Source organism: Xyrauchen texanus, chromosome 8, assembly GCF_025860055.1.
Source record: "Xyrauchen texanus isolate HMW12.3.18 chromosome 8, RBS_HiC_50CHRs, whole genome shotgun sequence".
NCBI classification, from domain to species: Eukaryota; Metazoa; Chordata; class Actinopteri; order Cypriniformes; family Catostomidae; genus Xyrauchen; species Xyrauchen texanus.
The window spans coordinates 42,995,118-43,011,093 of record NC_068283.1 but is presented as its reverse complement, the minus strand read 5'-3'; the positions used below and the strand labels follow the sequence as shown (position 1 = coordinate 43,011,093).

Here is a 15,976-nt window from a genome sequence, read left to right as displayed (position 1 = left end):
TTCGTTATTTGACACTACCCACTGACCTCCTCGAGCTTTTATTTTGGCACTTCCGGTTACCGGCATTTAAATTTGCATATTAGCTAAATATTTAGTTTCACACGAAACATTTAGATTTAACATTTAGATTTAACATTTAGATTTAACATTTAGATTTAACATTTATATTTATATTTATATTTAACATTTAAATTTAACATTTATATTTATATTTAACATTTATATTTAACATTTAGATTTAACATTTAGATTTAACATTTAGATTTAACATTTAGATTTAACATTTAGATTTATATTTAATATTTAGATATAACATTTATATTTATATTTAACATTTAGATTTATATTTAACATTTAGATATAACATTTATATTTATATTTAACATTTATATTTATATTTAGCATTTATATTTATATTTAACATTTATATTTAACATTTAACATTTAAGTGTAGCATTTAATATTTAGATTTAACTATTTAAAATATCTCTATGTTAACAAATATTGTTGTAAATGTGCTAAAAAGTGACCGTCAAAAATTCATACCAGATTTTTAAACATTGTTTGAAGCTAAATGTGACAAAATGTTGCTGTTATTTTCAGCGTGAGCCACTTTACAAACGGCACCCCATAATGCGCAACCTCCGTTCGTTTGTTACGTGACGTTTATGGAGGCCCAAACCTGCAGAAATAATAAATACATTTCATTATAGGAAAATAAAGGAATAAATGTCTTGATAAAACAAATATAATTAGTTAGTAGACTCTCGAGATTCCAGAGCTGAACTAATCATTTCTGTTTCTCATAATTTGTCCTTGGCTGCATTATCAGTTTTTCCTTATTGGGACTATAATCAAAGTTTGCGTAAGTGACGTGTTTGGGTGATTTGGCTATTGAAAATGTAACATTTTAATTGAATTCTGCTTAAATGAACGAAATGAATTTGTTAATTTTGTTGAATGAGACTCAAAGATTCACACTCTTTTACTGTGTGTGTGTGTGTGTGTCTGTGTGTGTGTGTCTGTGTGTGTGTGTGTCTGTGTGTGTGTGCGCGCGCGTGTGTGTGAGTGTGCGCGTGTGTTTGTGTGTGTGTGCGCGTGTGTTTGTGTGTGTGTGCGTGCGTGTGTGACTGTGTGTGTGCGTGCGTGCATACACGTGTCTGAGTGTGCGTGTGTCTGTGTGTGTGTGTGTGTGTGAGTGTGCGCGTGTGTTTGTGTGTGTGTGTGTGTGCGTGCGTGCGTGCGTGTGTGTGTGTGCGTGTGTGAACTGAGGACTCCAGCTGGACAAATAATGAACTGAACAGACTGATTATAAACTCTGATTTTAATTCACATTTAGAATAAAGTCTGTAGTTAAGCACTTGAAACTGAAGTAATCGTTATCAATAACAGGATAAATGATTTGTATGTAACTCATTAAAAAGGCATTGAAATATAAGCCGTAAAAGGGAAATATTGGTTTGGGATGTGCTGCGTTTGGAGAAATGTGGCTTATTAATTATGCATGTCTTCTCCTCTCCTGCCCAAATCCCGTCCTGAGCCTGAAAGTCCCGAAGAGTTGGGGTGAGGATGATGAGAGGGAGGGGCGGATCATTCGCCACAATATATAAAACACTGTTGAGTTTATGGAGACGTGTTTCATTTTATTGACATTGTATATAATTAAGTTAAAGGCACAAAAAAATCCATTAAATCAAATAAATTAAATATACATTTTTGATTATAAATAATACACTTATTGAAAATGTAATGAAGAGATTTGCTTCTTTTTATTTTTTTTTACAGATCCTATTGGATGGGCCTGTGTGATTGTGTTTCTGCAAATACTCTGGACAATTTTGAAGATGACAGATATATCTAACGTATTTGTGCGTCTTTCTCTGGGTACAGTATTGATCATCTACTCTGATTATCTTCTCTGAGTGATGTTTTATTCCTTCAGTGTGTCAGTATGAGTACATGTACAGTTAAAGAGTGATTCATTCAGTGTGTCAGTATGAGTGCATGTACAGTTAAAGAGTGATTCATTCAGTGTGTCAGTATGAGTGCGTGTACATTTAAAGAGTGATTCATTCAGTGTGTCAGTATGAGTGCGTGTACAGTTAAAGAGTGATTCATTCAGTGTGTCAGTATGAGTGCGTGTACATTTAAAGAGTGATTCATTCAGTGTGTCAGTATGAGTGCGTGTACAGTTAAAGAGTGATTCATTCAGTGTGTCAGTATGAGTGCGTGTACAGTTAAAGAGTGATTCATTCAGTGTGTCAGTATGAGTGCGTGTACAGTTAAAGAGTGATTCATTCAGTGTGTCAGTATGAGTGCGTGTACAGTTAAAGAGTGATTCATTCAGTGTGTCAGTATGAGTGCGTGTACAGTTAAAGAGTGATTCATTCAGTGTGTCAGTATGAGTGCATGTACAGTTAAAGAGTGATTCATTCAGTGTGTCAGTATGAGTGCATGTACAGTTAAAGAGTGATTCATTCAGTGTGTCAGTATGAGTGCATGTACAGTTAAAGAGTGATTCATTCAGTGTGTCAGTATGAGTGCATGTACAGTTAAAGAGTGATTCATTCAGTGTGTCAGTATGAGTGCATGTACAGTTAAAGAGTGATTCATTCAGTGTGTCAGTATGAGTGCATGTACAGTTAAAGAGTGATTCATTCAGTGTGTCAGTATGAGTGCATGTACAGTTAAAGAGTGATTCATTCAGTGTGTCAGTATGAGTGCATGTACAGTTAAAGAGTGATTCATTCAGTGTGTCAGTATGAGTGCATGTACAGTTAAAGAGTGATTCATTCAGTGTGTCAGTATGAGTGCATGTACAGTTAAAGAGTGATTCATTCAGTGTGTCAGTATGAGTGCATGTACAGTTAAAGAGTGATTCATTCAGTGTGTCAGTATGAGTGCATGTACAGTTAAAGAGTGATTCATTCAGTGTGTCAGTATGAGTGCATGTACAGTTAAAGAGTGATTCCTTCAGTGTGTCAGTATGAGTGCATGTACAGTTAAAGAGTGATTCATTCAGTGTGTCAGTATGAGTGCATGTACAGTTAAAGAGTGATTCATTCAGTGTGTCAGTATGAGTGCATGTACAGTTAAAGAGTGATTCATTCAGTGTGTCAGTATGAGTGCATGTACAGTTAAAGAGTGATTCCTTCAGTGTGTCAGTATGAGTGCATGTACAGTTAAAGAGTGATTCCTTCAGTGTGTCAGTATGAGTGCATGTACAGTTAAAGAGTGATTCCTTCAGTGTGTCAGTATGAGTGCATGTACAGTTAAAGAGTGATTCATTCAGTGTGTCAGTATGAGTGCATGTACAGTTAAAGAGTGATTCCTTCAGTGTGTCAGTATGAGTGCATGTACAGTTAAAGAGTGATTCCTTCAGTGTGTCAGTATGAGTGCATGTACAGTTAAAGAGTGATTCCTTCAGTGTGTCAGTATGAGTGCATGTACAGTTAAAGAGTGATTCCTTCAGTGTGTCAGTATGAGTGCATGTACAGTTAAAGAGTGATTCCTTCAGTGTGTCAGTATGAGTGCATGTACAGTTAAAGAGTGATTCCTTCAGTGTGTCAGTATGAGTGCATGTACAGTTAAAGAGTGATTCATTCAGTGTGTCAGTATGAGTGCATGTACAGTTAAAGAGTGATTCATTCAGTGTGTCAGTATGAGTGCATGTACAGTTAAAGAGTGATTCATTCAGTGTGTCAGTATGAGTGCATGTACAGTTAAAGAGTGATTCATTCAGTGTGTCAGTATGAGTGCATGTACAGTTAAAGAGTGATTCCTTCAGTGTGTCAGTATGAGTGCATGTACAGTTAAAGAGTGATTCCTTCAGTGTGTCAGTATGAGTGCATGTACAGTTAAAGAGTGATTCATTCAGTGTGTCAGTATGAGTGCATGTACAGTTAAAGAGTGATTCATTCAGTGTGTCAGTATGAGTGCATGTACAGTTAAAGAGTGATTCATTCAGTGTGTCAGTATGAGTGCATGTACAGTTAAAGAGTGATTCATTCAGTGTGTCAGTATGAGTGCATGTACAGTTAAAGAGTGATTCATTCAGTGTGTCAGTATGAGTGCATGTACAGTTAAAGAGTGATTCATTCAGTGTGTCAGTATGAGTGCATGTACAGTTAAAGAGTGATTCCTTCAGTGTGTCAGTATGAGTGCATGTACAGTTAAAGAGTGATTCCTTCAGTGTGTCAGTATGAGTGCATGTACAGTTAAAGAGTGATTCATTCAGTGTGTCAGTATGAGTGCATGTACAGTTAAAGAGTGATTCCTTCAGTGTGTCAGTATGAGTGCATGTACAGTTAAAGAGTGATTCCTTCAGTGTGTCAGTATGAGTGCATGTACAGTTAAAGAGTGATTCATTCAGTGTGTCAGTATGAGTGCATGTACAGTTAAAGAGTGATTCATTCAGTGTGTCAGTATGAGTGCATGTACAGTTAAAGAGTGATTCATTCAGTGTGTCAGTATGAGTGCATGTACAGTTAAAGAGTGATTCATTCAGTGTGTCAGTATGAGTGCATGTACAGTTAAAGAGTGATTCCTTCAGTGTGTCAGTATGAGTGCATGTACAGTTAAAGAGTGATTCATTCAGTGTGTCAGTATGAGTACATGTACAGTTAAAGAGTGATTCATTCAGTGTGTAAGTATGAGTACATGTACAGTTAAAGAGTGATTCCTTCAGTGTGTCAGTATGAGTGCATGTACAGTTAAAGAGTGATTCATTCAGTGTGTCAGTATGAGTGCATGTACAGTTAAAGAGTGATTCATTCAGTGTGTCAGTATGAGTGCATGTACAGTTAAAGAGTGATTCATTCAGTGTGTCAGTATGAGTACATGTACAGTTAAAGAGTGATTCATTCAGTAATGCACAGATCCAGCGGTGTTACAGTTCTCATGTCCTCTCTGTGTCTGATTGTTTCTTCTGTTTAAGCTTCTGTACTGGAGATATTATTGGATTTGTCAGTGTGATACTGCAGATATTGATAACTTTACTGTGATGAATATGTTCCTCATTTGTGTGTCTGCTTGATGACTAAATGTTTACAGTATGTAATTGTAATTTAAAGACACTGAAAATATTCTGCACCTTGTTTCAGTCACAATTATTCTCAGTTTAATCCAGTAATGAACAGTTAAACACATCATAGTTAGTGTAACACAATCAAACATGAAAGTTTAAGAGGATCATTCTCAGTGAAGGGCTTCAATCTTACAGTATTATACAAACACACATGAGTCAGAAACGAAATGTTCTGGAGATCTGTTCATTTGTGTTGTTCAATACTGATTTGGTTTGATTTTTTCAGTGTTTCTCTCGTGTGTTTTATCTTGAATTGCAGATTTTCATCGTTTTGTGTCTGTGTATCTGTTTGGATCAGTTGGTGTTGTTTTAATAAGCGCTGTTGCTCTGATGACAGAACTGATACTGAAAACAGGTGAGTAAACAACAACAACATCATACAATATTTCATCTAATATCTGAGAGACAATATTTATAAACAGTTCATGGTAACTGTGTTTGAGGAACAGGGTTTATTTTGACTCCAGTGAATGTTCAAAAGCAGCTTCAGTCATTATATAGTTGATCTTTGCCTGAATGTTGGTTTTATTGTGTTTGGACTGTGTTTGAATCCCAGTCTCCGCTATATTATAAAGACAGACAGAGATCAATAAACAGTCATCGAGGAGTCTCATCTCAAGGCACAAATCACATTCATCATTCAATGTTTATTTGGAACAATTACACTCAACATTAATATGATCATTAATCAGCTCTTTATGAATGAATGTATTCCTCAAACACAGTGAATTATAATATTAAACAGTAATTATTATTGTTTTCATCATCAGTTAATGGTGAACGTGCTGTGATGGATCTGAGATTCGTTCTGTTTCCCTCTGAAACTCTCTTTGTCGTGTCTCTGATGATTTTAGCAATGTTTCCATCCAGTGAGTATAAACTATCATTTATTATTATTGTACAACAGGAACTGTATTGCACTAATTGCTATTACGATACCAACCGTTACAGAGGGCCGATTACCACATGTAGATGTCCAATGACCACGAGAGTAATGAAGAGCAGGCAGTTGTACTAAATTGTACTATTTTACTATTTACTAACGTTGAATAACAATAATTAAATACACTGTGTACATATTCACCGTCAAAGGGTTACACAAATGCAAAGAAAATGTACATATGAAGAGCGTAGGCCTGCGCAAAATAATAAACAAAATAAACAATGAATTATTTCAACAGCTTTGAATTTCAAGGATACAGATGTTAGCTGGTCTTGTGATTAGTCAGTGAAAATCATGACTGCAACAGTCCGTGTTAGTCTCTACAGTTCTTTAAGATGTTCAGATGTCCGAATAGCGATGTGAAGTTGGTCGTCGAGATGCAGTCTCAGGCACTGATGTATGATGAATCCTCCGCGATAATAAATGCAGGTGTATAATCTAGGATGTGTATTACTGAGTATTTATCTCGTTGATGTATGGCTCTCAAATGTGGTTCTACAATAAACAAATAACGTAATAAGTAACATAAACTGAATAAATGAGCAATTAACACGGAAGAAATGCTGAAACATTACAACTCTATATATGGCTGATCACGTTTGTCACTATTAACATAATATCTCACTCAATCAAGTAACCGCACTCTCATATAACATGAAATATAATGTAACAGCCATTCATAAAACTAAACAGTGAATAAGTGACAATAATAATATAATGAATACTCAAATGTAACTCACAATCTTCAATGACGCACATTCAAGAATCGTCACTAACTTCAGCGCGAAGTTTAATACCATCCGCTGCCAATCAAGAGCACAAATATTCTTTCCTGCAGTTCACAAAGTAAAGGCGCTGCAGAAAGAGATTTTGATCAATCTTATTTACTGCTTTACAGGTAAGATTGCAGGACCTCAGCTTTCCCTCAGGAACCGAACATAACAATTGATCCGCTCTCGCGCGATCTCAAATTAAGCCACACCTCCTCACATTCAAATCAATGACCAACATAATAGCTGCACAGCCCTTACAATAAATTAACACAAACTGAATATGGGCTTTTTACAATTATTATTATTATTATTATTATTGCAGAGTCGTCATATGAGCTGATCTGAAAGTATTTTGAGGTCTCTCGTCTCTTTAATTCCAGCGTTTGAAGTTTTATTTATCTTTTATATTGTTATAACTAAAGTGATACTTGTGAAATGAAGAGAGTTTATTTTCCTGATGTATTAAAGTGTGTAAATCTGACATGATCATTCATTTGGCCTTTATCAGTGTGTGTGTGTGGGTGTGTGGGTGGGTGTGTGGGTGTGTTGATTTGTGTAAAGCTGCTGTTTGATTGACAGTGAGTGTTTGTGTGTGTGTGTGTGTGTGTGTGTGTGTGTGTGTGTGAGTGTGTCTAATAAAACACAGTCGATCATCTGAGTTTCATTCAGCGCTTACAGTCACAATCGATGTAAACAAAAAAGTTTATAGAGAACAACATTCATTATTATTACTCATTTATAACAACACAACAAACACTGACTCAAAATATCACATGACATTCATAAAAATATTTCTTTGAACATGTCCGTGTTCTTATAATGATCGTTACACGTTACCCATGATGCTTTCAGCACTTCTGTATTGTTTCAGTCTTATAGTGTTCTTTAGAGTTTATGCAGTAAATCAGCCGTTATGTAAATTGATGTATTTGGTTAATTTGTGCTTTATCTGAGACCGATCAGCTTCTGTAAAATCCACTAAATATATTTTCTCTCTCTTCTCTGAACACACAGTGATTCCCAAAATATTAAAGTGTCTGCAGTCTTGTCAGGTTAGTATGTTTGAAATGACATTGTTTAAGTTGACCTGTAATTTAAGGGGGCTTTTACTTTTATTTATTATTTAAAATACCCATTTTATCTTGTTTTGTCTCATAACACAGGATAAAGTGAGGTGTAATAAAACAGACACCAGATCACAACAAACCCAAAGTCCTCATGTGAGTCAGTGTCTTCTGTCAAGCTATTTTATTACCATTTTTATCATTTTATATTTATTTACATTTTAATGAGACTACATCAAATTGAACAGTTCTGCTGAGGTGGAGAGATGTTGTGCAGATATTGTTTAAAAGACTTGTTTTAATCTGAACACAGAATGCAGCAGGATCAGATGAAACTCCAGGAACCAGATCAAACCAGAACCAGAACTCAGCAGAATCTCATGAAACTTCAGCATTGACTGGAGGAGATCTTAAAGATGCAGATGAAGGACAGAGGTCATGTGATTCAGTGGTCTGACACACACAGTAATAAGAGAGACATATGCCATGTGTATAATCTCATACTCAGAGTTTATGAGCAGTTAAAATGAGACACTCGCTGTTCTCTGATGGTTTAGTTTTAATTCAGCATGTTGAATTTTGATGTTTATTCACAGAATCTCACATGTTGTACGTCATCTGGGAATTTCTTGTATGTTTTACATATACTGAGGATTTGGACCCGACTCCATTAACACACTATTAGAGAAGTGTGCATGTTCAGATATGTGTGTATATTCAGTGTTTATGAGATCAATCCCACACTGGGACTGTTTGCTCAAATTATCATCAGTGCTGACAGAACCTGAACCTTTACTTTTATTGTTTTATTTTACTTTTTGTTTTTTTATTTTTTATGTAGATGCATTTTTTACTCTGGAGTGTTTTTATTATTTCTTGTGATTTTGTTGTTTTCATATGTTTTATGAAAATCTGTAAATATTGTATTAATATAATATTGTATTGTCATGTTGACAGAGTAGTTCTGTCAGTTCAACAGTATTAATGAAACTGAACATTTCTTTAATATCAACAATCTGTGGGATCATTTTAACCTAAAGAAACTTCTTGTGAATCATCTGCAGCATTCATGTGGTAATCTGATCGATCTTTGAGTTTCAAGAACACAATTGTGTTGTGTAGAACTGTAATGTGAGTAACTCTATATTACCCATCCAAACATCTAAACATTCAGTTTTCTGCTCAGATCATTTATAATATAAACAGCTTGATTAAATGTAACATTACATCACCTGCTGCAATGTGTGTTCATCCTAATGAAATGCTTTGCAAAATAAAATTATAATAATGTTTGGCATAATCAAGTGTTGCAAAGGCAATGTTTTTTTTTCCCCAATAAATGTTTAACATTAAAATATTATATATTTGTTTTTTAATCATATTTCAACAGTTTTAACAATCTCTTAATAATCATCATAACAGTCACACATCTTACTGAACTACAGCAGATCTGAATCCCTCTCCACATTCAACACTGTAGATTCAGAAAAACACAATCACCTGATCTCTAAAAACATCCTTAAACATGAGGATACTAGAGAGTAGGGCTGCACAATTAACCGAAAAACTAATCGCGATTACGTCTGCCGCGATTATGTAATTGTGAAAACTGATGATTACAGTGTTCAATTATAGTCTGCTCCTGTTGCATCAATGGTTTCTATTTACAATGTGTTTTTGCAGCAGTGAGTATTCTAACCAATCACTAACATGTCCGTTGAGCAATGAAACGGCAATGGCCAATCAGAGTCTTCCGTCCTATCAGCAATGACAACTGATCCAATGCGCAAGTTTTAAACCATCTGAATGCCCAGATGCTTGCTTTATGTTCTTGCTCTGCTCAAGTGGCACATGAAAATTAATACTGAAGAAATGTCACCTGACACTTGAAAAGAAGCTGTAGAACAAGAGCAAAAAGCACTTTGTAATGATTTTGGATTCTCGCTTTGAATGTAGATGTTAAATACACTGCAAATGTACAACATGACAAAACAAAAACGATCCCGATCTAATCAAGGCACAGACGTGGTGTAAATAATTGATTTATTATGCTGATCAGACAGCTTTGTTTTTAAAGAGAGCATTCGCGAGAGTGTAGAACATTGTGCGGAGCGTCATTGAGCTCACGTCGAAAAACAGATCTCAAACAGTGTAAACCTGCAGTCATTGTAATGGGAAAGTTTGTCACGTTGCTTGATTTCTGTATACAATATATTAAAAATCTAATAACACTTTTGTTTGTCATGTTAATAAGTAGGACAATGTGAATTTGATTTATACAAAATAGCAATAAAGTAATTCAGCTTAACTGTTCTAAGTTTGTTTTGGAGGTGTAGCCAACATAAAGAATATGGCATGAATAGTATATTTCAGGAATCACCATCATTGTTATCGCATCTGATCTAATAAAACCCATTTGCCACGTTGCAGGTATTGCTTGATAAACATTTACACAAATTGCACAAACTCGGTTCACAAATGACTTTTTAACTTAAGCGCAAACACTGATGACAAAAATGATCTAACGATGATCTTACATGAACAAGATCACCGTTGAAGATGTAACGGGGTGAATGGTCCCCTGTCTCTCCATGAAAGGTCTCACTGAAAGCAGTAACTTGATCGATTTAAATCAGCTGTTAATAAGTTTGGATATTGAATATGCCATATTATTTACAGTACATGGACTAATAATTTAAGCAGTAATTTTGCAATAATTTCATGTATTATAACCATAGATATTAATTTAAAATAATTCTGATTTGCCTTACCTTAACAAACATTATTACAATATAATGCTTAAAAGATGCTTAAAAGAAACTGGAGTGCAGCTCTTATCCACCATTGAAATCTGCTACTCTGAAGAACCACATGGTTGGTTGCTTTGTGATATCACGGTAATTTAATATTTTAACATTAATAATCGTGATTATTACAATATCAAGGGCAATAATTGACAATTATGATTTTTGCTATAATCGTGCAGCCCTACTAGTCAGAAATCAGCATGACACCAGTGCATATTATGGCCGTAATTAGCATGTTAGCACAGAGTGAATCCAGAATGTAAACATGACAGTTTACACATGATCTACTTTATATTTTCTTTAAATTATCATTGATTTGTTAAAACAGCATCTTTTACTCATATCATGTGAATTCTACTCACAATAGAATGAGGCATGTAGTCATTGACACATTTTAATGTCACATTAGTTCATTATTTGTATTTAGTCTTGTGCATCTTCATATGTAAATACTCCTCTAAACTCCTCCCCAGAAGCGTGGCTGTTGTTTGAATGTTTGCAAACAGTATATTGTTGTTTAACTGTTTAAAAGTTATTTTTAGATCAGAGCAAAGAATGAAAAAAGGACTTTGCCGTGAGTAAGCTGGGGCCTTTATACTCTCTTCAGTGTTGTAAAGCAGTATAAAGGCCCTAGATCATATTTATTTTTCACAACTCATGTTTCTAGAGTATTTTATCTGCTGTTTTCTGTAAAGCTGCTTTGAAACGATGTGTGTTGTGAAAGGCGCTATATACAAATAAAATAGATTTTTTTTAATGACTTTGTCAGCTGTGAATGATCATCATCGATTTTAACAACAGTACAAATCATTGAAGAGACCGTCTATACCTCACAGCTTTTTTTATTCCCATCAACATTTTAAAACAGTGCTAGTCTGAATAGGGTCCAAGGTTTAATGGCAAACGTAGTTACGCTTTATGACTGACACTCTTAGAAACTTACACACATAAAAAATAATGACATTCATAAGCAATATACAGGTCATTTGGAAAATAACCTCTTTGTACAGTAACTGATGTCTTTGTCTAACAGGTTTCTCTGCTTTACACATAATGGTGCTGATTCTTTGTTTTACTGCATCTGGATCTGCACTTCTGCTCTGCGGTCTGATTTACTGCACATCACAACATGCAAGTATGTTAAACATATTCTTTTCTGATTTCCCTTCTAAGTGTTTAGATATTTAGTTTGAGTAAACAAATCAGCTGATTTTATATACACTGCCTGCACATGAAACGATGCACCCGTCATGCATTGTGCCCACTTTATAAGACTCTATAGGCAGTGTTATGATCTGGGGTTGGTCAGGTCTAGGCTCAGCAATGTTATGCAGTAATAAAATGTATTCAGCTGACTTCCTGAATGTACTGAATGACCAGGTTCCCTGACAGCAAGGACATATTCCAGGACTACGATGCCAAGGTTCAATCAGGCTCAAATTGTGAAAGAGTGGTTCAGGGAGCACGAGGAATCATTTTCACACAGAGTCCTTCACCCCAGTGAAAGTCTTTGGAACGGTTTTACGGAGTGGTTCAACTCTCTCGTCATCAATACAAGATCTCAGCCAAAAATGAATACAACTCTGGATGGAAATACATTTTGTGATGTTGCATAAGGATGTTGAATTAACGCCGTTACGAATAATCAAAGCTAAAGGCGGTGTATATAGTCAGAAAGATTACTAATTATTCCCAATAATAATAATACAATTTGTTTTCCACCTTTCCAGAGCTCAAGCATGCTATACAGAAATTAAACATTAAACAGAGAAACATAGGGTATAACAAATACACATTACAAAACAGTAAACAGCCAATGAAGTGTGTTCGTACAAGTCTGACTTTAATTCCTTAGTTTTAGAGACGTTATTATGTTGTCTAGGGGTGATCATTTTAAAACATAAAGGGACACTGAAGCACAGGTTATAAATTCAATAATTTATTGGAATCAGATATATTTGGAGATTGGTGTTTTAAATCAAGTGTCTTCAGGAATAGCCACAAAAATACGGCGCAAAACATTTTCAAATCAGCAGAGACCTAAAAGAAACAAACTACAGGATGTTGACTTGCAGTTATATTCTGTATTTCCACTTTAGATGCCGCTACAACGAAACCTGTGCGGGCTCTTGAGTATTTTCATGTGTCTCTTCCAAACATTGCTATGTTCTTGGCTTTTGTATTCTGGGGTGTTACTGAAGGTGAGTGTTTCAGTGGTAATAATTATATCCCTAAATATAATCAATATGTGATTAGAAAACCATCATCATTGTAACAGTTTGAGCTGAATTAAATCTAATAGAACTGGCAGTTCAGATGTGCTCACTATTTACCACTGCCTAAAGTTGTGTTCATTTATTGTGTCATGATCAAAGTCAGGTTATCTTAATATATGACATATATGAACTCATTATTTTGTTTAAAAATATATTTGTTTCAGGATCTTTCTATGAGACTATCTGCTCTGATGTTGATTAGTTTTGCTCCATATTTAAAGGACATATCAGGTTTGAGTTTATTTACATTTTAATTTAAGATGTCAGAGAAGCTCAGCAAATGAATAAAACATATTGATAGTGCTTTTAAATGTTACCATTACTGCTGTGCTTTAATTCTTAACATGATATTTTGATATTATCATTCATTTGAGCCATCCATTTCTTTCTACAGATGCCATTCTTCACATTAAATTTGCCATTTTTGAGTTAGTTTATTATTCAGGTTGGTAAATCCAAATATTGCACCACACTGATAATGTTTATTTTCATGGTGATATTAATACACATTAATTGCTGAACCAAAATAGTTGTTTGTAAATGTTTTAAATATTTTGCAAAATTGAATAATTGTTTATTTATTTTTATAAATAATGACTGAAGCGCAATCATTAATACATGTAGATTTGAAATTGGTCATTTTTCTGTGCCAGTTCTTTTTAGACGTTTTTGGGAATATCTTGTACATTATTCATGGGTTGACAGATCTCTGGCAATGGTCACGTCTGGATTAAGTATGCTGCTCTTTTTCATCTACATCATTTCTCGTAAGTATCGCTTTGTGATTCTGATTTCCATTTGTTATTCTGTTTTAGTGCTGTACTGAGGAACTGTTTTTTTCTTTTCTTCTTTAATTTAACATTATTTTAATACAATTAAGAAAAAAAAACAGAATAATTATTGATATGGACATTTATTGATTTGAAAAAAATAGGCTTGATGAAAAGACGGGATCTGGATATCGGGATATCTCATGGAGAGATGTGTGAATGGATATGGGATAAATTAACAGATGTAGCTGTATTCACCTTTCATATAACCTCTTCAATACATTTCATCCTCATGTTCTACATATTTGGAGTTCCCCAAAATGGTTAGTGACCCTTTATAACATCTAGTACTTTTCTAAAAAATAAAAATGAAAATGTTCTCAAATGGAAACATTTAATCATTTAGAGGAGAGGTGTATTAATGCCATTGAATATAGAACTGGATTGCTGATGACATCATTTCAATGTTGCCACCACACCACCATCTTTGTATGCCCAAACATCCCATTGTGCCAATTATCTTAAGATAGATAAAGAGTAAACGGTCATTCAGTCACAGATTTATATCTGAAATCTGCCTCTACAGCCTCACAACGCAAACCTCCATTGCATGTACTTATTTATTTACAGTCGAGAATCTTTCCTGCTTCTTAAAAGCCTGCACAAGTTATGTTTATCTATATCTGACAGCTCTTACTAACTTTAACAGTGAACAGATCAACTGAACGTACACAAGTCCCTTGAAACTGAGATAAGATACAACAGACATTTTCAGAAATATGTAAACTGATGCTCTGGGTTTCACTTTTTTTAACTGGCCACACACAGAATGTATAACATGTATGTATGATGTGTTAATATGGAAAAGCCAACTACCATATATTGTAGGTAATTTAGAAATCCTGTCCGGACTTAAAGGGTCAAAAAATAGAATGTCCTGGGAAAAACAACGTGTTGTCACCCTATAACAAGCAAATACTGCAAATTTTCCTGCTTAAATTACAATCTCTGGACAGTTGGTTGTGGTGGTGGCGTAGTGGGCTAAAGCACATAAATGATAATCAGAAGGTCGCTGGTTCGATCCCCACAGCCACCACCATTGTGTCCTTGAGCAAGGCACTTAACTCCAGGTTGCTCCGGGGGGATTGTCCCTGTAATAAGGGCACTGTAATCGCTTTGGATTAAAGCAACTGCCAAATGCATAAATGTAAATGTAAAATGTTGTATCTTATCCCTTGGTGAATGTTGAGCTGCACTTAAAGGCAGGACACAAGGGCAGATGAGTGTTTCACATTGCGATCTCCGTATATATTCTCCCTTGCAACAAATATTATCCATAACGAGAAAATTAAGAGTTAATCAAGATTGTCAATAGAGGGCGAAATGCGACTCTCATATCCGGAGGCTGGAGATGGTGAAATTGACTGCTGTCAGTCCATGGGTGCTTCTCTATCAGAAGGCTGCATATCTCCACAGCCACGTCATCAATCATCATTGAAGGCCGTCTCAATTGTGACGACGCTTGGAAGGCAGCCTCGTTTCACAGCCTTCATTCACCACATTTTGTCCGGTCAGCCTTTATCCCTCTCGAGGGCTTAATTGATTAGGGGCTGGGTGTGTGTAATCACAACCTGGCCCCACCCACCGCCCTGCCACAAACACAATACTAATATTTTAATATTTGGTGGCATAACCATGATTTTCAATCACAGCTTTCATGCATCTTGGAATGTTCCCTACCAGTCTTTCACATTGCTGTTGGGTGACATTATGCCACTCCTGGCGCAAAGATTCAAGCAGGAATTCAGCAGACACTGGAATGGCTTCCATACATGTAGAGAAGCTGATTTAATAAACATCTGCACAGAGTTTTGTGTGTAGCTTAAAAGCTCTCCTCAGAGATACAGTCAGACATTTTAGTCTCTGAATAATAATAATAAAAACTAGACAAAAAAAGTTTGTTGATAAACTTTGAGGTTGGCTTGTAAAAGCCGGGTCTGAAGTCAAGTCAAGTGGATTTTATTGTCGTTTCAACCATATACAGTTAGTTCAGTACACAGCGAAACGAGACAACGTTCCTCCAGGACCATGGTGCTACATAAAAGTTTTCCTTGCCAGATGTTGCAAGCATGTAGCTGGGCTTTGCTAGCATGTTTTAGTGCTTAGCTTGGCATTGCTAGCATGCTTTAGCATGTTGCTAGGCATTTCTTGTATTTCTTATTAGTTTATCTTGGATTTGATATATAGCTCGAAATCT

The 15,976-nt window shown here is 35.3% G+C and overlaps 1 protein-coding gene across 3 annotated transcripts in view; it reads left to right on the top strand.

Moving 5' to 3' along the window:
- LOC127647776 (uncharacterized) overlaps positions 1 to 9,192 on the top strand; it is a 417,720-nt gene extending 408,528 nt beyond the window's left edge. For all 3 annotated transcript variants that reach the window (XM_052132240.1, XM_052132239.1, XM_052132238.1), the window contains exons 14-19: positions 1,786 to 1,884; positions 5,346 to 5,441; positions 5,857 to 5,955; positions 7,817 to 7,854; positions 7,966 to 8,022; positions 8,180 to 9,192. In XM_052132240.1, coding sequence (XP_051988200.1) covers positions 1,786 to 1,884; positions 5,346 to 5,441; positions 5,857 to 5,955; positions 7,817 to 7,854; positions 7,966 to 8,022; positions 8,180 to 8,323 — 533 coding nt within the window. In that variant the 3' untranslated portion in view covers positions 8,324 to 9,192. The remainder of the gene's footprint in view (positions 1 to 1,785; positions 1,885 to 5,345; positions 5,442 to 5,856; positions 5,956 to 7,816; positions 7,855 to 7,965; positions 8,023 to 8,179) is intronic.
- The last annotated feature ends 6,784 nt before the right edge of the window (positions 9,193 to 15,976 follow it).